We start from the raw sequence: 23,097 nt of genomic DNA, 5'->3' as shown, positions 1-23,097 counted from the left end.
TGGAAAATATATACCTATTTATAATAACGACCAATTTAACACTGAAAGTCTATTTTAATAGGTTTGTGGGGCACCTGAATGTGTTAAAATACTTCATAAATATACTGTATTTTGTAAAGAATGTTTAGGCTAATTTTAGAGACTTCAATATGTGACTTACAAACAGATTTAAAAAATATGGAAATAATGATATAAACCTATTTATAATAACGACCCATTTAAAGAAATGAGGGTTCTGACCTTACTTTGAAAAGTTCAAATTATAAAAGCACTGGGAATCTCTCAAGTTCTATATGTCCTACATGTAAATCTCACTAAAATGAATATGAAAGCGAAAATGAAAATAACTTCAGCATCGTGTTCACTTGCCCCAGCGTCCCACTTACCCCACTTTCCCCTAAACGAATAAAGAACTATTTTTCTTGCTCTAAAAACATATAGTTCACACACATTCTGACAAACTGTTAATCAATAGCAAACTTATTATATATGAGTTATGAATAATCCTGGAGACTTCCAGCACGAAGTAGAGTTTTCTCTGTTTTGTAATGTGAGAGTGCAAATACAAGATAAAAAGGAGTTAGGGGACCATGAGAAAAAAATCAATAACCTAAGGTGCATGCCTAAGGTGCAAAGTGAAAGGAAAACGCCCTCATCGACGGGATTGCTCGGAGAAACAATTTCACCGATTTCATTTTACGGAAGCCATTGCACTGTCAGTATCTGGTACAAATTCAATATTTTTTGAGTTCCGATTAATAGCAAAAATGATACGAAATGAGGATAATGAAGAGCCACAGTCAAATTATTCAAAACTGGAAGAACACCCGGACGGTGCTTCTGTGACTAGTACAGATCCAGGGAAAGAGGTGAACGGTGACCCTTCAGTATGTAAGTATGATTGTTGTGATCAGCTCAGTGGAGATTTAAACCTGCCTGTTGTTTTCGCTGACGCACCCACACTCTCATTCAAATCACTTATTGGATAGCCTTTATATGTTTTCATATGCCGCATATTACGGAAAATTTAGTTGCGCTTGAGATTGTTTCTGACCAACATACGACACAAGTTCGGCTGCCGGTTACTCGGGTGCGGGGTGTGTACAACCGTGCACCGTCGTCGTCGTCAAACTGAACAGATGACGCCAATACGTATACGTCTACTCGTGTTGCATCTACTGTTCCTGCTGTGTAAAATTATACCTTGAAAGTTAGTCCTTTTAGGAAGCCGAGGAGACGATATTATATAATTAATTAAAAAGACGGCCACCTACAGTCTTGCTTTTATGAATTTTCATCTCAAAGTATTATCGTAAAATATATATAGCAAGTAGCTTATGTCATATATGTGATCTCATAATTTTATGGAGAAAAGTTGAGGGACACACATGCAAGCTGTCTTTTGGAGAGCTGAATTATTTTACTATACTGATGGAATCTGTAACATGTGAAATGGCATTGTGTACACAATAATGGAGATCAATTCTTATATATAACATATACTGAATATTTCCATGTCATTTACCAGCATGCACCAAGAATTCCAATCGGCAGGCATAGAATCAGGAACGAGAATAACACTTCATATTCGCTCATGCATTGATCTACAGTTTCTGGGTCTAAAAACCATATTCAGAAATGAAATTGGTTTTATGTCAACATATACTTCTGCTTTTATGCGTAAGACCACTCACAATATGTATTGATTTTTTTTATACAAACATGAATTCATTTATAAAGTAAAGCATACCAGCCACACAACACTACCCGAGTATCATCTGTTCAATAGAGAGACTGCATATATGTTCACTTGGTTTTGACAACCTGAATACTAGTGCATGATTTAACTTTCAATTTTGTGGAGTAAACTTTAATAGGTACTAATTTATTTCAAAATGTTCAACACAGCAAACTTAGAATTTTAGGCAAACCTGAAGAATATTTGAACAAGTTTCCTGATGGTAAAAATCAGTGCTCGTCTAAGGGTACCTGCACTGGTGAATAAATGCACGTGCACCCCCTAAAATAGTGGTTCTACAACAACTTTGCATGGGCCCAGTACTCTTAAGTTGTGCCAAAATTTTATTGTATACAAAGAGCAAAAATCGTGACAAAATGTCAAAGGTTATACTTTACTATGGCCTGAATAATTTTGATAATATTCTTGCAGGCTTTCACATGCCATTATCTTTTTTAATTACACAGCAATAAACAGATTGATTTGTCATAATCAAAAACTGCATGGGTGATGACATAACATGATGAAGTTTTCATCAGCAGTGTTAGTATGATTAAACAAGCATCTTGAAATTAAAATTTCCTCTAATTGCAACAGTTTGTATTTTCTATGTCATAGTGTGGTCATATTATTCTTTGGTTCCAGGACAGATAGCCCTAGACATTTATCCGCCAGACACTTACCCTAATCCTAGCCCCAACAGGTGGTTAGGAAATGTCTGGATGATAAAGTGTCCCAGGAGAAACTGGCCTGATAAGTCGTTCTTTCTATCTGCAGCTCAACTTCAGCAAATCTCAACGGATTCTGAGAAATCACCACTCCATCTCCGTGAGGATACATTCAGCTCGCCATGCGCCGGTGACGGATTGAAAATTCTCATCATATCGGGCATTACTTTCTCCGTTGCTGTAACGATCGCTTTGGTACTTCACATCATCCTGGGACCCAAGCAGGTGAGTCTGTGTATATACCCCATAAATGGTATGGTTGCATGTATATTAGTATTAGTAATATATCTATATATATGTACTGTTCATATTTATGTGTGGGAAGATTTTCTTTCACCATGATATTATGTAAGGACTGTATGATGTGAACATACCCACTTGTGAGCATGCTTGGAACGTGAATGAATATGACACCAATCATACAGTTTTGACTTTTCTGAAGATGCCCCCAGGTGAGCACATCAGCTCCATTTCTGTTTTAATCTGGGTGCTTTTTTTGAATAGTTATACAAAGGACCATCCTTTATAAGTTTTCATTTTAAGGTAGTACCACGCTTCAACAGTGAAAAACTAAAGGCAAACCTTTGCTCAAACTTTCCTCAATTAAACTTTCAGCCATTCTCACCAAACTGAAGAATAAAAATCAGGGGTCACCTCGCAAAGTTTTGTACTAGAGAAACAGATTACCTAAAAGATATAGTGATGTTTGAAATTCAAAATGGCTACCATCACTGTATTAACTCTTAATGAGATTGTGCGGAAAGGAACACTTGTAATGTGTGTCACATTGAGTTCTAAGCCGGTGCTGGCCAGTACTCCTGGACACTAGGAATAGCAAAAGCCCCTTCCCGAGATCCCAACATGTGAGTTTATGATCAACAGTGCCATTAAGACAGTATGTGTCTCCATTGTGAAAGAGTTAATCTTTTGCGCTCACTTTCCTGAATGGAACTTTCAACCATTCTCTTACCAAATCAAAAAATAAAAATTCGGGGATCACCTTTCAAAAGTTTGGAACTAGCGAAACAAATTACCTAACATTTTGCGATATTTGAAATTCAAAATCACAGCCATTCCTGTGTTTAACTCTATGGGGGAAAATTACATTTTGGATTTTTGAAAAACTGAGAAGATGAAAGTTTTTCTTTTACCAAGAGCTTTAAAATGAGCCCCATAAGTGGTAGATCAGAAAAGTATGGTAGAAAATTGAGAGTCCCGTTATCTGTTCCTGAGGCGCGTTCTACCTTAACAAGCACATTCCTAATCTGTTTTTGCAATAGGTTTCTCCTCACGGAGCTGTATCATGTTCCAATGCGCAGTGTTCCCAAGTTGGCATTGACATTCTGAAAAAGGAGGGTCATGCAGTGGATGCTGCCATAGCAACAGCCATTTGCTTGGGTGTTGCTAGGGCTGAGAGCTCAGGGATCGGAGGGTGAGTAAGAGTTGCCATGACAACACCTCCAGCATGTCCCCACTGTGTTGCAAAGATGAATAAGTCCAGAGACATTATTGTACCAATAACATGTTTGTTTTCATTTAACCCTTTGACCCCGGCTCGGAAAAAAATGTCTGTATGATGTCATAGGTCCCCAGAAGGTCAGGGTGCAAAGGGTTAAAGTATGCTTATGTAATTATGCTCTGTTAAGTGTTATATCTCATCTTTGATTTTGTCATGTGATATAATAGAGCTTCTTTTTACGGTATTCATAATAGTCCCTGGTGTGGTTCTTCTTTTGTCTGTAGGATATTGCATATTTTCCTTCCTGCTCGTAACAACTCATCATTATTGTTATTCCCATAATTTTTATCATTTTCTTGATCAGCAATTTTCAAAGTCATGCTTTACCTAACACTACAAGTAGTTTCAAACCTCTCTTTAACTATCACTTCATCGTCCTAGTCTATGTTGTCTTGTCTTGTAACATCCCAACGTAATTACTTACTGACCCCTGAACCTGCACCTCTTTGCAGTCACCGTCTTCCACGTACTCCTTTGCCAACTTACGACTGCAGTCAGAGATCTGTTACCGGCAGATCGTCCATGTAGCCGACACGAACACGAAGTGTCTGTTACCGGCTACCAAAAACTATGAAAAATAGTAAAGAATGAGCTACAAAATCACTATCAGTTTTAAGTTGCAGGTAGAATAAGTCTGTGCCTTTGTAAAAAATACTATAAAAATAGTAGAAAGTGAAGAACCAGCTGAAAGTTAGTTGAGGAGAACTTGACCGCATATCATTTGCATCTCATTGTCGGCTACATGGACTGTGTGCCCTGTTACCTGTAGTGTGTGATTGACCCCTGTGACCTCTAACCTATTGCCAATAACTGACCCCAGAATGTGTAATTGGTTGTACTCTTCCAACTATTTCTATTTACTTGACAGGGGTGGTTTCATGTTAGTCAAGAGTAAGCAGACTATGGAGGCTATTGACTTCCGAGAGACAGCTCCGGCTGATGCCACAGAGGACATGTTCACTGCAGATCCTTCCCTGGCTGAAAAAGTATGTACAATTCTGTGTTGACTCCCTACTCATATCTCTGTCTTCTGTAACTTGTAAATATTACTGTACATGAGAAAGGAAATTTTGCTATCATAACATGAACAGTAGAATTTTGCATGCATGAAAAATGCTGCATAGAATACCCATGTAACTTGAACATTTCTGGGTGGCCGAATCAGGGTGTCTTTTGTTGGTGCTTGTGTGCGTGTTCTCCTTTGATAGTTTCAAGAAACCACTTGACAATTGCCAGGATTTGTCTCACACTGTGCAATTTCACTGGCCGTCAGTTTGTGCTCTACAGTGGTGTATTCGATATGAGAAGAAAAATTGCTGTGGCCTTGTGTCCAAAATAGTCCATTTAATGGCCCTGTCACAAATAGGGTGTCTGAACAATAGGATTATTACAAAAATTTCGCACTGTGCACCGTCATCATCCACTGCATATTGTTATGCCTTATGCCACCCATGTGGATACAGTACTTTTGCAGTATTGTTGTAATAGCCCTTAGTGTTTACAATTTTTGAATAAAAATGTTGATATTGTCGCAATGTAAACATTCCCCAGGTGATTCAGGTTTTCTCCAGGATGCGCGATTGCACAAATTCCTATACCTAATCAAAATCCTGCTTCAAATAATCACAAACACATGACTTGTCACCCCTCTACAATGAGTTTTAGGATTACGATTTACACAGAGTATATCTATTAGCATGCCATTTCATGATTACAGTTGATGTAATCTACTATCTGTAGCCACAGTAAAGTGATACAAGCTTGCTATCTGTAGATGGATGAGATAAAGCTGAAAGACTGTCTTTTATTTGATATTTGACCTTAATTTGCCAATACCCTGAACAAAATCTTAATTTGCATAATTTAAATTTGTATTATTTATTATCGTCCCCTCAATCAGAATGAATTCCCCCCAAAAATTTTCACGGGTGACATTCCCTCTTGTGAGAGAAACCTGGAGAAAACACTGGGTGATTATTTCAAAAATCTAGTCAATGTCATTAGAGAAGATTTTAGTTTACTGTAATTTTATCATACCGTTATTTCTATTGTATTAGCGATACTTTTAAGAACAAATTTGTAAGTGATAATATAAATCATAAAACCTAGGGGCTATGCTGAAAGCTAGATTTCTAAAAGCAGGTACCTTCATTTCTGAGTAAGTTGTATTTTTCCATAATTTCCAGGGTGGATTGTCAATAGCTGTGCCCGGAGAGTTGAAGGGATTGTACACCGCATGGAAAAAGTATGGAAAGCTGGAATGGGAGGAATTGTTCACGCCAGCTATAGACTTAGCTGTGAAAGGATTCACAGTGACTAAACATGCAGGTACCTGTACATTTACATTAATTTACCTTTCACCACCATGGTTTGGCCCAAACTCATTGTTATCAGTGGTTAGTGTGGACCTGTTTACAGGGAATTTAGGGGTGGTCAGGGTGAAAAAAGAAATATTTCAAGTTTAATGGCCATACAGGTTCAGTAAGGTGCAGTGGTTAATTAAAATATGCGTATGACAAAAATGAGGGTGAAATTTTACCAAGCTATGGTGATACTTATAATTCTGTATTTTGACAGTTTTGCTGAGCATCATTTGCATAATGCATGAAATGTGAGGTGGCATTGACCTTAAGTGACCTCATGCTCACTTTGTACTGAAGTTGACTTTGCAGTGACCCCGCTTACAATACATAACATCGATTACCCTTCCCTTTGTATGTTTGTTTACACTCAAGTTTCCTCAGGGCTCGAAAATTTTTTTAAAAATTCACTTGCCGTAGGGCAAGTGAATCTTCAATTTCACTTGTCCGGAAGACAAATTCACTTGCCCTGAATTTCAGATGATTTAAGGAGTAAATGTGTATGGTTTTATTCATGTCATTTAAAGAAACAGTAGCTGTAACTTACTTATAAATTTGTCTCCTTATTCTGTGTATCAAAAATAATATCTAATATAACGTATACATGCACAGTGTTTTGGCCAGCTTTTGCTAGCATGGGGACACAGTGACCCATAGTAGGTCTTAATGGGGACAAATTAAATTTTTGGGGGACATGTAATGTATTCCAATAAGACAACACCGGTACATTGTCATTTTGTGTCATCATGACCTGGTACCTTGTGTTAAATAGGCAAGTCAGGTAGGTGCACTAAGGGTAAGTATATAATATGCCACTAGTGTTGTGTCAAATTGTGCCCATGTGAAACTTTCAGTATCATTTAGTTTACTGTTACCATGTGGTATGTGCATAAACTGCAGGGTTCCCCTCAGTCACCAAAATGATTAGCCAACTCATTAACCAAATCAAAAATCTTGTAGCCACTTTGAGCAACTTTTAAACAGTTTATGATCTCAAGTGTAGCAATGCTTTCTCGGCATTCAGGAGTTCCTAATTTTACAAATCAAGATATTGTTCATGATAGTTTTTACATTAAAGAAATATTGTTTAGTTTTATTACATTAATTATCTGTGTTTTTATGACATTGAAGGGATTGAAATACTTTTCATTTCTAGTGGTAAACTTTTGCCACAAGAAATAATTAGGTGGCAATTCTAAAATCAGGTAGCAATGTGAAGTGTACGTTACCACAGATACAAAATATTTCTGCAGCATTCAGTCAGTATTCACAGTATGACAACTTATCATACATATACACTACAAGCTCCTTATGTGGTTTTGTTAGCCACACAAATACAAATTTTCCATGCAGAAGAAAGCATTCGGTAGCATAGTGACAGTGTAGATACAAGTATTATGGTGTTGTGTCATAGTTGTGATCAAGCAGGCTCAATAGCATCTTCAGCATGAGTATTTTTCTTGAGACAAAAAGGGTCAGGTCAAAATCCTTTAAAACAAGACACAATATTTGATATTGCTCAATTCATTTCCCAATGTTTTAAAGAGTAATAATAGTTTTAATGATAATGATAACATTGTAGCCCAGGAACATTTTCATTTGATAGTTTGATATCATCAAGAAATGTCTGGTGATGTTCACTATTACATCATTAAACTGGAGGAATCTGCAGAAATATTAATGTGATATTTGAAATGGATATGCTTCCTGCAACTACTGTTGACAATTTCCCTTTGCCATAACTGTTAATAAAATTAATTGAAAACTGACAGTCAAGCTAAATGCCATTAAATTGGAAAGCACCAAGAAATTACCTTTTATCATAAGATTGTACCTATTGGACCTTCCTAGGTGGTTTCTTTTGAACCATAATTGTGTACTTAAGAGTCTTCATTATGACATCACATAAGATGACCCAGATTTGACCTTTCAGAAAACCTCAAGTTTTTCTCCTTTTCCCTTGTATTATGACTCTGTTTGTGAAAGTTTCCTTTGAAATAATGGTTTTTACTATCAAACTGAGTAATTGCAGGCCAAATTTTGATTCAAGCAAAGTAGGTAAAACTTGGACTAAAAATAACGACCGGTACGCGGGACACAGATCACGGAGGCAAAGCCAAGGGTCAGTGTATTCATGGTCGCCCATGATGTATTGTAGCACGGTCCGTTCATGAGAGACTGAGAGGGACCGTTATTGCAGTATTGAACAGCAACAATGTTTGCTTCACGTACCAGGGAATTTGTAACTTTGTAGAAAGGAGAGTAAAGTGTTTCAATACATTGTAACTTTGTAGGAAGGAGGGTAAATTGTTTCAACACCTTACAACATTTTATTGTAAGCTGTAGTTTTCTGTTGAGGAGGCATCGTGCTGACATGATTTCATGAGAAGAAAAAAACATAAGAGCCTGCAAAAACGTCAATATTTTGCCATTTTGTAGCCAAGCAGAACAGAGCTATTTTATTGCCGGCCATATCGAAAGCGGTACACTCAAAGAACCAGAGAGTGGCAGCGCGTACGTACAGTGGCCCCATTGAAATTCACTTGTCCGTCGGGCTGGGAGAATGTTGTTTTCACTTGCCCGGACTCAAAATTCACTTGTCACGGGCGTCGGGCGGCGAGAATTTTCGAGCCCTGTTCCTGTGTGTGTTTGTCATTTATTTTAATTTTTGCATGGCGCGACAACAGAGGAAGCAGTTGAGAAGACTTACGAAGACATGACGGAGGGTTTAAAATCTATCTATGCTCCAAACGGTGTCAAGGTGAAAGAAGGTGAGACGTTGACCAGGCCAGACCTCGGCAAGACACTGACGCTGATATCCAAAAATGAAATCGATGAGTTTTATAACGGAAACCTCACTGATAACATTATTTATACGGTGAGTAATTTATTGTCCACAGATACCTAGCTCATCTGTCAAGTTGGACTAGAATATCTGTCGCTTGATGGCGATCTCTATACTTCCCCTCTTAAGGGGAGGGGAACGTCCTTGAGCGACGGATCTTTCAGTCAAGTGTAAATTGATGAAAATATGAATCTTTTGGGAGAATTATGTAATATACCTAATGTTTAATAATCCTCTTCCTCAAAATGTTACAGAAGTACCATTTTTTAGCGACGAAGTTACGTAACTGAGGAAGCTTATAGGGTTGGGAGAGGCAAAATTGACGTCATTTCCGTCAACAACTTCCGTAAAACTATTTTTGTCACACCACGTGATCACAACGTCCGTAAAACTATTTTGTCACACCACGTGATCAGTGTTATCTAACGACTATATAGCGTACCATTCACGCTGCACACTCACTATCAGCGAAAATACCAGATCGTGTTGAATTGACATTATTATTGAACTTAAGAGCGTACGTGTGAGTGTATTTGCTTACATGAAAATGCGATAGACAATGATGCATTTACATTAGAACGTTCATGCTCGATCAAATTGTTTTTGTTCTGTCAGTGTAAATTACGAGATTGGTGGATGTTGACGGACATCTTGCGTGCATTAATTTGGTCCTGATATGCATGTCGTTTCGATCTCCTTTTTACTGTGCAGGGGAGAATGAATTACGTTCCTCATGGGTTTCAAATATGTCAAAAAAATACGAAGTTTTGAGTGGATTTACGATTTCGTTTGTAAAATTACGAGCGAAAATTTCAGCTTCCCATTTCATCGGCGCGACCGTGCAAGAAACCTCAGTCTCCTACTACCTCCATGATCAAATGTTGTACCACACGAACATGAAAGGACGGCCTCTGAAACACTCAGTCTGTAAGCGTGTGGAAATTTGCGTGTATTTTCTCATTTAATTTGGCAAATTATCAGCAAAAACCTCAATAATTCAAGGTAACCCTTTCTTCTCAATCGCTTCCTGGCGATTCAAAGTCATACCAACGAAAATGAGTGAAGAATTTCGATGCAAAAATAGTGCATCGGCGAGAGTACTGAACGTAAGCTCAAAGAGACTGGGAGTATTCACACAGAAATAGCCCATGATTCGAGCTTGGTTTTCCTGTTTTTCGTTTGAATTTTGGCCAAATAGTCGCTTTTTAGCGGGTTTGAAATTTTTAAAGCATCTAAAAATATTAAAATGACTTTCATTAACAAACGAAATAAAAAAGTAAGAAATTCAATTATTTATCTACAAAATAAAAATATTTTTGGCAGGCTGAATCATGCAGCTAAAAAGTGAACAATCAATGTTTTGGACGAGTACATACGTGTGAGTGATTTTTCGCGGGGATTCCCCGACCGTTCATTGCTGTGGGGCTCGAATATGCAGTCAGTTTCTGTGAAACGGGATGAAATTTTCTTTCAGGCGAGGCGTTTCAAGTTACTCTTGAGAAAAGTTACTTATTTATCAGTTGTTGTTTTACTGTTTCGTGACACATGTTTCTGATTCAATCACTTGTTGACCTGAAAAACAACGATATTAGTACTCTTTTTCAACAGACTTTTAGTAAGTATCGGCGGTACAGCTGTCAAAATACTATCGTTTTCAAAGTACATTTTGAGTGAACTTTGTAAATGAACATTCTGAACCATCGTGTAATCGAATTTTGTTGCTTTTGAGGTTTATTCGTGGTTTTTTGTTTCTTTCCATCATCAAACATTGACAAGTAAGCTTGTAAAACTAGCCTTAAATCACTTAAATTAGAATTATGTGTTACTTTCTGGTTTTGTAATATGTAAAGAAATAAATAAGTTGATTTCTTTTGATCCTTTCCACTTATTGGTATTTTTTGCTGGTTTAAAGTTACTAATATCCTTAACCCTTAGTCTCTACAATCTTAGAAAAAAATGAAACGATTGATTTAATAAAAGAAACTTATTGTGACACAGTTCAGTCATTTTCATAACTCTGGTTCAAAATTCAGTGTGCTATACTCATATCTTGGCAGTGCTGAACTCTTCTGTCATAGTATCTGCAATTGAAGAATTACTTCACATAGAATAATTTGTAAATGTAAATCAGTGCTGTTGAAGATTATTTAATTGTCAGGGTGTTGCCAAATCTTGTGTGTATATAAGTATGTCTGGTTCTGAGATGAGCTGTATTGGCATACAAAATGAATTTGTTGATAAGTCACAATTTAATTAATACAATCAATTTTGAAATTTACTCAAAACTTTGAGACTGAATTTGTAACTTTACTAAGAATTTTTGGAAGCTAGAGGGGAAACAGACATACCAGTGTGATGGGCGGACCAGAAAGTCCATGGAAATCAAGCAGGTTGTTCTTACATGAACATTGCTGTTTGGTGTGTTGATTTGTAACACGTACACTATGCTAACATGTTTCAACACCCAAGGAAACATTTGCAACTTTATAGTCAATGCGATATATTAATAAAATTATTTTAATTTTGTATCGGAATATCACAAAACAATGTTGTGATCATCACAGTCCAGCTAGCTGTTATGAGTAAGCATGTGTACTTGGCTGGACCGATCAAGTTCCTGCAAAAAATCATTTCACCATCAATGACAAGCTAAAGTGACGTCTTTAATAAATGTGTCCATTCAATATCCAAAGAAAATCAAGGCTATCAATGACACGAAGAAAGTTTGTTTAGAATTATATTTTCGTTTTAAACTACAGTTCTTTGATGCAGTGTGGTCGTCTGGCAATCCATCATCACGGCAGATGTAGTGCATGCAATACACAGTCCACACTGTCCAATCATGCGTGCTTGTTTTCCTGTTATAATTCAATTGGGTCAGAATTTTGTAGCAAGGAACATACAAAATCTTGCAAATAAATCAATTTGGATGATCTATGTTCATCTATGCAAATTCCAAGTTTGATGGACATGTGAAAATTATGTTTTTTGCCTTCATGTACAAGATGGCATGTTTACCAAGCTGGACGCTCGCTGCTAAAAAAACAATAGGTTTTATTACAGTTTCACATTTCAACCCTTTCTTTGCATCTTTCTCAGCAACATTCCCCAAACTCTCCTTGCATCCCTACCGCTAAATGCACTGAGGAGCACAGTGTCATATCATTGACGCTATTTTTTATATCTGCAACAAGTCAGATTGCTATGATGTTTGTTTAGTAGGTGCTGTAACCTGTAAGGGATGTAACTGGAAATTTTCGCAAGTCTATTTCCGACAAAAGACTCTGATACTTTATCCTGCCACCCCTATGTACAAGTGTTTGGATTCAACCATTCTGTTGAAATAGGGATGCAACAGAATCTGATCATGAAAACGTTGGACAAATGTGAAACTAAAATAGCTTGTAATAGTATTTTCATCATTTTCATTTTATGAAACGATGCATTTAAATCTCTCTTCTTTTCTCCGAAATATGTTGAAATGCAAGCCTGGCAAATGTGACACATTGTTCACAATATGCGGTGTTATAGATAAACAAACTAAGACTAAAGTCCTGCTGTCAACACTACTGGGAACTTTCGACATAACACAAATACAGGCTGTACTGAGGAGTTGAAACTTAAACACTTGGTTTTGCTACAAACTTGTGGAAGACAAAAATGATAGTGAAAAGACAAAACCAGTTAGTTGCAGCCATTAATTAGAACTTTAACACTTAGTGACAAACAACTTACACACTATCTTTCTGTCGTTGAATACTGCACAGATACAAGCATCAGGAGGTATAATGAGCAGAGATGACCTTCAGAATTATGAAGCAGTTTCTAAAACACCACTGGAAAGCACATACAATGGTAAATACCAGTATTGTCATGTCTACATGTTTTCTCACTTGTTCATTATGACTTGTTTTTACCATCTCCTTCCATCAGCAAGTGTTACACGTTCCACTTCGTGCCTTTTTTGTTGCAGCATGTAGCTTAGACTCTATTGTTCGCTTTTGGCCTTCGTTCGGAGTATGGTCGAAGGCCAAAAATCTCCAAACGCAACTCCGATGATGGGCTAGGCTATGCAGCATGCTGCCGTCTGCCTCTCATTCCCATATATGCTATCTCTTCATGCTGTGAGGTTTTAGCGAAAACACGGTCGATGCACGAGAACATCAACTGGGAGTATCACCCTATGCATCAATGTCACAGTGTACCCTTTGTGGTATATTATCATACATCTGATATTGAAGATTGGGTTGACAAACAGACCAAAATGACCGTTTTCATGCAGTATTCCAATAATTTTTCTGACATCTATGATAAAATAAGGGAACGCTATCTTGGATGCACTAATTCAGATAACATGTGCAACTACATGTATAAAACCCAAGAGAATTCTGGTTACAGTCGAGTGGGTCCCTTGAAACTGTCCAAAAGTGAACCCACAGAGGCATCTGCAGGATGCATTGCACTTGGAGTGCCTTGAAACAGTCAGTGTTATTCTGTATTGCTTTTTCAGCATAGGCAAAAGTATATTGTTCTCAATGGTAGTGCAATGACGTGTAATACACACATATACCTATTAATAAAAGCATGCATTATGCCATGCATACATGATGGACCACACTTCTTTTGTTCATATGTCCAGGTTACATTGTAAACACAGTACCAGTGCCTTCAGGAGGACCAGCTTTCATGTCAATCATCAACATCTTAGAAGGATATAATTTCACCGACAGTGATCGAAACAAACCACTCACCTATCACAGAATGGTAGAGGTAGGACTTGTATATTTCTTATACCGGTATATTGCTTGAATGTGACCCTATTAATCCACAAAAATTTCTTGATTTTCCTAGTATATGAATTAAGCTTAGGAAACGGTTAAATTCTTTGGTGACAATGAAATTACTCCCTGGTCCTTTTGTGTGTGAAATTGTAAGATCATTACTGTTTTTGCAGATTACTTGTTTACTTGTACTAATTATAATATACCAGGGTACATAATAACATTTATCACCGCCAATTTTTTCTTTGGCTCAATTTTATAAAAGAAAATGTGACTCCTGGTGATCAAGTTACTTAAAATTATTGATTAATTGGGTATTAGAGAAGCAAATTACCCAAAATTTACTGACCCTGAAAATTACTGTGTTAACCTTATTGGGAAACGTAAAATTTTTCGATTTTCACAAAAAGAAAATTTGATTTCCTCCATGAGCTTCAAATTGAGTCCAGGCTCTTAAGTGGTGAATCAGAAAAGATATTGTAAAAATTTGAGAGGCCAACATCTGTCCCTGAGGTGTTTTCTACAGTTAAACATTGGAACTTTGATGTATGATCTGTCTACGTAGGCTGTAATTTGTTGAACATGGATGATAACTTATTAGTCCCCACGGACACCGTCCGGGGGGACTTATAGGTTTGGTCATGTCCGTGCGTGCGTCCGTGTGTGCGTGCGTGCGTGTGTGCATCCGTCCGTCCGTCCGTCCGTTCACGCAGATATCTCAGAGATGCCTGGAGCGATTTCATTCAAACTTGGTACAAGGATTACTTCATATGTCATACAGATGCACGTCAATTTGTTTTGTGATACGATCCAATATGGCCGCCAGGCGGCCATTTTATTGCGATTTTTTCATGTACAGAGCCATAACTCAGGCATGTTCCAACCGATTTTATTCAAAGTTGGTACAAGGACATTGACCAATGTCATAGATATGCATGTCAATTTGTTTTGTGATACGATCCAATATGGCCACCGGGCGGCCATTTTATTACAATTTTTTCATGTACAGAGCCATTACTCAGGCATGTTCCAACTGATTTTATTCAAAGTTGGTACAAGGACATTGACCAATGTCATAGATATGCACGTCAATTTGTTTTGTGATACGATCAAATATGGCCACCAGGCGGCCATTTTATTACGATTTTTTCATGTACAGAGCCATTACTCAGGCACCTTTCAACCGATTTTATTCAAAGTTGGTACAAGGTTATTGACAAATGTCATAGATATGCATGTCAATTTGTTTTGTGATACTATCCAAAATGGCCGCTGTGCGGCCATTTTATTACGATTTTTTCATGTACAGAGCCATAACTCAGGCATATCTCAACCGATTTTATTCAAAGTTGGTACAAGGACATTGACCTATGTCATACATATGCACGTCAATCTGTTTTGTGATACGATCCAATATGGCCGCCAGGCGGCCATTTTATTACGATTTTTTCATGTACAGAGCCATTTCTCTGGCATATCCGCATGTTTCAACCGATTTTATTCAAAGTTGGTACAAGGACATCGACCAATGTCATAGCTATGCACATCAATTTGTTTTGTGATGCGATCCAATATGGCCACTGCGCGACCATTTTGTTACGATTTTTTCATGTCCTGAACCATAACTCAGACATGTATCAAGCGAATTCATTCAAAAGTATTTTTATCACAGACCTAATGAAGAGGACTCTATCCTCTCTGAGGACCTGTAATCAAAATACCCATCGACAAGTGGGGACTGTGTCATCAACAATGACTTGTTATCTTTTATTTTGTTTTGTAATTGTACAGGCATTTAAATATGCTTTTGCTCAGGAGGCTGAACTAGGTGATCCCGACTACGTGGACAATGCAACAGACCTTCAAAACATTATGATGAGGTAAGACATTGTGTACAGATCTGTGCAAAAAAGAATTACTTGATTATAAACAGAGAACTGTTGCTCTGAAAGTTGATACAGTGTATTATGCTGCTTTCGATTTGCAGGGAGACACATTACATAATCTATCCAGTCACAGCAATACCAGCACACTTTGTGTGGTTTCAATATTTGCAACAAGTATTTACTACTTCTATTTTGCCAGGAGTGTCTGATGTACAAGTGACAGCCCTGATACAATGATGATGATCATCACTATGACCATCATTATAATGATGAAAATTTTCATGGTGATTAATATGATTATGGTTATGATGATGATGATGATGATGATGATGACGATGATGATGATTACTACAAGAATGATAATGGCAAGGACCATGATCTGTATCCTTCCAACTATGTTCAATCTATCGTCAAAGAGACTTCTTCATTTTTCAAACTTAATTGACAGCAAATCTGCGGCACAAGAATTGAGGAATATGATTAATGATGACAAGACATATCCACCAAAGCATTATGGACCGTACTTTCCAGCATCCGCCCATGGCACCTCACATGTATCAGTCATCGACAATGAAGATAACATGGTGTCAGTTACACTGTAAGTCATATATCACGTTCTGTAACATTCCCTTCAAATTTTGAGATTTCTGCCTCTCAGAGTAAATTTAGTTACTTTGTGAAATATCCATGAGTCAACCGTATATTATACCTAAAATATGTCGTATATGATAGTTTATTGACTCACAGCTTACATTCTTTAGTCAGAAGTGTGTCAAATTAACCAAAAGGTGGGACACTTATGTCCTTTGAACATGCAGACATCCACTTGTCAAATTACTGTGAATTTCAAAATAGCTTGGAATTACAATGTGCAGGTGTTAAGAAAAACATTTCTGACGATAGAAAATGACGCCACCTGCATTCATTACAAACGTTCTCCTTCGATAAATTTTGCAACAATTTAACCCAATACGATGTTCACAGTCGACATTGTCAGTGTCACCACGATCCCATTGAAAAACACCCTCACACACTGACTGGTTGAACATTCTTATATTGCCTTAATCACATTTCCCGTCGAAACTGCACAATGAAACTGCACAAAACGCTAGTGATAGAATTTTTGGCAGTACAGTGTGTACTGGTCGATACAACGATTGGTATTTCCTACACTGAACATGTTCTCTAAGTGAGAACAGTGGACGTCGTATTGGGTTCAATTGTTGCAAAATCTATCAAAGGGGAACGTTTGCAATCGATGCAGTTGGCGTTATAGTCTATCGCAAGAAATGTTTTTTTAATCACCCCAACACATTGTAATTCCAAGCTATTTTGAAATTAAAGGGGAAATTTACCTTGAAAATTAATTTGGAATATTAAACTGATATGATCATTGAAAGGCTTTCGAGTCGATTTTATTCACTTTCACTCACTAGCTAATAAACAGCAGTGTGCTAAAATACCAGAAGTGACGTCGTAAACTTGGTCATTGAAGCAGTCGACGTATGCAACTGCAAGCTTTCCCACTTATAGAATGGCTACAGAATATAGGGGCCAAGCACTCGATGGCGATGTTTAAGTCGAGCAGAAATAAAGTTATCTGTGAATGCCACTTTGAGAAGGACTGTTTTTAGCGAAGTTGCAAGCCCAATTACTGAACTGCAAGCCTAAAAGAAAACTGTCCGGGCATATCTAGCCCAAAGTGCGTAGCTTGTACATATGGGACTGTGCGTACGTTCAGGCACTAGAAACGGAACACTGTAGACAGGGCTGCCGGTTCTAGATTAATCATGGCTACATCAGGATGTTCTGTAACACAGTAAAAATGCTCGCACTTTTAGAATTAATGTCGATCTCTCTACAGCATTGGCATTACTTCGGCGTCGGCATGATTTCACAGCGATTGCAGATGCACCACACATCCATGGGTTGACAGGCATGATTGATCGCCGAGAGGAATTTGAACTTCGTCATCGGAGCTAGAATAGTCACTTTCCAAACTTGAGTCGCTGTAACTTTCTGACGATGTCAGTCTTGGATCATCGATTGCTCGTTCAGGTTCTTAGTTATTGCCAATTATCTTCGCCATTATGATTTTCAGTCGAGCGCTGAGGTTTTCTTACCACGTACGCGTCCTTTACTTGAAAAGCTTGCATGGCTGTAAGTGACCTTGCTTTGAACTCGCTGTATACAAGACGACGAGCAAGTTTGATACATCACTTCCGGTTCCCGTTTGTTCAACTCGTGGCCACTGGGCTAATACGCGCAAGTGAAAGTGAATGAAACCAACGCTATTTTGTTTATTTCTCACTAAATAACGACTTGATTACCTAAGAAAGGCTGGGTAAATTTCCCCTTTAACCTGAGGTGGCGCACTGACATTCAAGGGACAGTGACATCTGCTCAGTCGGCTAAAATCAAAGCAGACTATAAACTGGTCTTCTGCGTAAATATAGTGAAGACTAATATACTGTATTGTTACATCTTTCTGAACGAGATATTACCATATTATTTACAAAGCCACTGTTGTGTGCTGAAGAGCTTGCACGCAGTCTGCAGCTAGCTAGCTGTGCACTGCTTGACGATGCTAGAGCAGTATAGTCAGCAAGACTGAAGAACAGTAGGCCCAGACTGAGCTGTAGTACAATTCAACATCATCCTAGGGGGTATTTTTGTATTTGTTTACCATTAAAGGCACCCTCAGACAAACCATAAAGGAGGATATGTTCTTCGGGTACATCACCGTACCAGAATTAGTCTCTTTTGTCAGGAAAAAATTTGAAACAAACTGTGAGAAATCTTACATAATTTACTTTATTTTAGATCTGTCAATGATCTGTTTGGAAGCAAGGTAATTACACCAGATGGTATTCTACTCAACAATGAAATGAGAGATTTCTCCTGGCCTGACAAAGAGGGCGATGTTGTAGGATCTGGTTTAATACAAAGCAAGGTGGGTACCAAATATTAGGATTTTAGGATTTCACAAAAAATATTGTCTTCAAAATTTCTGTATACTTGACAATTGCGATCGAGAGCAGGAGTCAATATCTTTGAAAACACAAAATGAGATCAGACATACGGTACCACAGCATGTTATTGTGAGAGTCAGAAAAAATATGTACACTAGTTTATGTAAACTAGTATTGCAATAGCAAACTTAATTGAATATATGCATTCTTTGTAAAAATGCCTTCCATTCACAATAGATAAAGGGAGAAGACAGAATTTGTGGTGTTATCAAGATCTTGTAAACTTTGTGAAATAAATTCTATCTGTAGCTTGTCCTCTACTCAGTGACTATAGAAAATAACAACATGTATTCAATTAAACAAGTTTAGAATCGCGTCAGATATGAGAAATATCTTCTGTGTAACTGCCTATTCAGGAAATCAAAAGTTTCATAGTGTGACTAACAACTCACATTTCAGGCCAACTTCATTGCCGGCGGAAAGCGCCCTCGCTCTAGCATGACACCAGTGATAGTGTACAATGAAGGGACGCATGCCTGCCCAGGTTTGCCCTTGGCGGTATCAATGGCAGCAGAATTGTCACTGGTGCTGTGGAAGTTTTCGTCAATATACTGTCCCTGGGAATGACGTCAATCAACGGTGCCATAGAGGAAAGTAGATTCCATCATCACCTGATACCAAATCAGGTTGAAGTTGAAGGTGAGTTCAAAGCCAACCAGCTGCAGGCTTATACTCTATGGTTATTAGGAATCTGTAATCTTTTGAATTTAATATTACATTGCAATGCCATCGACCGAAAGGATTGAAAGCAACAAATAGAATCATGGAAAGGGATGCTAAACATGCCAGAAAGATATGATTGCTAGGATGGTCAAGTTTGAGAAGAAATTCTTTTCAACTTTGGATTATATTATAAATTAGATTTTATTACATGCCTCTCCTACATAGTTTCATTCCAAATTTTTTGGAGTACATACAAATGACAATCAATTCTTTATTTCGATGTTAGACAAACATATGTTGAAAAATAGAATGATCTCCATCATCAAATGGTGCATTGATATATTTAAATCACTGTTATGGGGTTTATTGAATTGTTTCACTAAAGTTTGTGAAAAGAGTATTTCCTATTTGAAACATGTAATTTCATAATTTGTAAAGTTGAAAATAGTTCCAGTTCACTTTCAGTAAAATGATGAGTATATGCGGCCCTCTGCATCATCAACAAGTTACCATTGAATCAATACATGAGGCATGTAATAAATATCTTGACTACAGATTCTACGTATAGTTTTTGTGCAAATAATATTCCCCATAATGTGATCCAGATTTTGGTGTCAACATATTTTACCACATTTTAAGCTGCATTTTTTTCAAAAGCTTCATCATATATCCATATTCGTCATAATTCCAAGAGTTGTGGCACCAATAAAATCCTCTGAGTTTGCCATGTATAGGTGCAAACTTTGATCAAGAACAATGGAAAAAGCAAAATACAGTGCTCAGAAGATTAAGTACAACACCAGGGCTAGCAATAGGTCACTTGCAGCATATGCAACACACTTGCTTTTCAATAAGTACTGTCACCAAGTTTTTATCAGGATAAAACTTTTTTCTTGACGAGATCCTCAGGGCACAACAGATTCATCAAGTCTAATGTAGTGTCAGAGCAACAAATTTAAATCATTTTTCAAGTGAGTGAAGATTTTTGTAAATTATCAAGTTTCCGTGTAAAATTTGAGTCAAAATTAATGTAATGGCAGTGATATAATACTGTATAATTCTGCTTTGATTTTTATATGGAATTCTCCGGCTACTTTAAAAAACATGGTGAAGAACTGTTAAATTGTATGAGTGCCTTCCTGCCTGTCTGCTTGAAGATTAGATAATTCACAAGATCATTAGTTTAGCCTTCACACAAGCTGATACCTTTCCTTTCCTCATGCCACGGCCCTGGATTTGTTCATATGTAATGTTTCTGTTTGATTCACTTTTTCACACAGCTGGCATAAGCAACCAAGTCATCACTGGTCTTGAAAGCCGTGGACACACCGTTATGAAAGCGAAACCACTTAATGGAATGTATGGAGTGTTAAAAGCCAAAGATAAAGTGTATGCCCATGCAGATAGCAGAATAGCCGGCTCTAGCGCCCTCACGTACTGATATGCATCCTGTGTCATCATCCACCCTTACAGACCCATCTCACATGCTGCAATACTGGAAATAATAGGTATAGACTGTAATCTAGAAGGATCTCAGCTTAAATTTGTCATTAGATGGCAGGAGAGGTGGTTTTATGCTACTGTAGTTTTTGCTCTATTTATTTCTATTTATTTACATAATTTATGTATTTATTAGTCACACAGTCACTGTACATCAATAATTCTCTGAAGAGAGATTCATATTGATTTTATCAACCTGTTCACCCCGATTCCCTTTGAACAGGTCCACACTCACCATTGATAATATTTGGTTTGGGCTAAACCATTGTGGTAAAAGGGTTAAAATTATGTCACAAAAAGGGGTTACTATTGAACAAACAATATCCAGTACACAGCAGTGTCTCCAAGACACTGACTCCAATTCATTTAGTGTTCTTTTGAAATTTTATGTCTGTTCAGGCAAAACTGAAAACAAATCAAACCAAGACCAGTTTCCATTGTCATTCCAGATTTCACAACACACTTTATAAATCATCTCACAATGTTTTGCCATCCAAACCAACAATTAACAGTCCTGAAATTTGTAATTTTCTATCATTCTTTCATAGTCAGAACCAACTGCACATAATATCAGTCTCACTTTTTAGCTTTTATGTCTTCTGTTTTTTTTTTTTTTAAAGTTTAAATCTAAACGATAACTGAAAATATATATATTTTATGTATATATATATATATAATGTAATATGTATGTATATTTAGGTTCTAAATTTTTAAATATTTTCCACATCTCAAACAAAACAGGCAAAACAACTCAACATCAGGTATCATACAGTCATCATTACATGTGTGATTTTATTTATTTTGATGAAATTTTGATTTGTAGACTTATAAAAGATGCGGGATTTTTGAACTGTACCCATAATTGTGAATTTAATTTGTGGTACATTTCACTTTAAGAAAGACTGTAACAAAATGCTTATAATATTTGCTGCAAGTCACATGGCCATGAAGTACATACAAATTAGTCATCCTGAAATGTGATGTGACGGGACAAGGTTATTGTCGTCCTTAAGCAGTTATTTTCATCAAGTTTGCATAATTTCAGAAGTCAGTCTTGTTTAGGTATATGCTGAAACAATGTCGACATTCCGCTTTATGTAGGAGATACACCTGACAGGTAAATTGCATACAGTACAGAGAATGTACATGGACACCGATGCTATGCATCAGTATTATTCAAGTTCATGACTGACTTTGTATTTCATTGTCATCACGACATTGGAAGAATGAAAGAATACATCAACTCTGTTCCTTTAATGAATTTAAACGAATAACGTTTCACATCTCCTGCCCCCACCCCCTCCCCCATGTACCCCATACTTTTAAGCTGAATACAAGCGAAGATGGTTAAGATTTTCAGAGTTTATCCTCAATGCACTTTTTCTTCATTCAAGAGAAGCGTTAGCAGAAATACAGGGTTTTCTTGTCATTAGATTTTCATTTCTGATCCGTATTGTAAAGATGAATATACAACTGAGAAATCAATAAAAAGTGCATTCTAAAATAAGCCAATTTTCTCCAGGCTGTATTTCTTGATTGTCGTGTATGTGTAATTTATTCATACATTCATACCTCCATCTCATTACTTCCTAGCTTTTTGCTTGTAGCATGATTGTCCTTGGTGTTGCATCTAAAATAATTGATTTGACTCTCTATTGCTTCAGGAGATGATTTTTAAAAAAAGCAAGAAATTTTCTCAATACTTGGAGCAGTGTAGTACTATGGCTGACTCATTCTCCACCTGACTTGCCTCACATTTGAAGGTGTTGAACACATGTAATATCTGCATTGATGCGTCAAGGGATACTTGTACCGCAAACTTTCTTTTGCACAAATGATGACACTTACGTATTTCTTGACATCTTATGCAGAGTTGTAGAAAAAAACAAGGTTTAAAATGAGTTGCAGCAAATTATGAGAATGCATAAACAATATGGTGAAGGATTTAGTATGCCAAATACAAACAAACGTTGTAAATGGTCGATAGGCTGATTTTCAGAAGTCTTTTTGCATAAATATCCAAATGATATAAAACCTCAACTATA

The 23,097-nt window shown here is 37.2% G+C and overlaps 1 protein-coding gene across 1 annotated transcript; it reads left to right on the top strand.

The window, feature by feature from the left end:
- Positions 1 to 662: 662 nt before the first annotated feature.
- Positions 663 to 22,559, top strand: LOC139115907 (uncharacterized). The gene is made up of 13 exons (XM_070678328.1): positions 663 to 891; positions 2,516 to 2,691; positions 3,747 to 3,898; positions 4,854 to 4,971; positions 6,172 to 6,313; positions 9,033 to 9,223; positions 12,958 to 13,045; positions 13,830 to 13,960; positions 15,763 to 15,851; positions 16,306 to 16,455; positions 18,681 to 18,810; positions 19,289 to 19,528; positions 20,833 to 22,559. Exons 1-12 carry the CDS (start codon positions 768 to 770, stop codon positions 19,454 to 19,456), a joined length of 1,659 nt encoding a protein of 552 aa, XP_070534429.1. The 5' UTR covers positions 663 to 767; the 3' UTR covers positions 19,457 to 19,528; positions 20,833 to 22,559.
- The last annotated feature ends 538 nt before the right edge of the window (positions 22,560 to 23,097 follow it).

Source organism: Ptychodera flava, chromosome 17 (assembly GCF_041260155.1).
Source record: "Ptychodera flava strain L36383 chromosome 17, AS_Pfla_20210202, whole genome shotgun sequence".
NCBI classification, from domain to species: domain Eukaryota; kingdom Metazoa; phylum Hemichordata; class Enteropneusta; family Ptychoderidae; genus Ptychodera; species Ptychodera flava.
The sequence above is the reverse complement of the archived record's forward strand: the minus strand, read 5'-3'. Positions and strand labels throughout refer to the sequence as shown.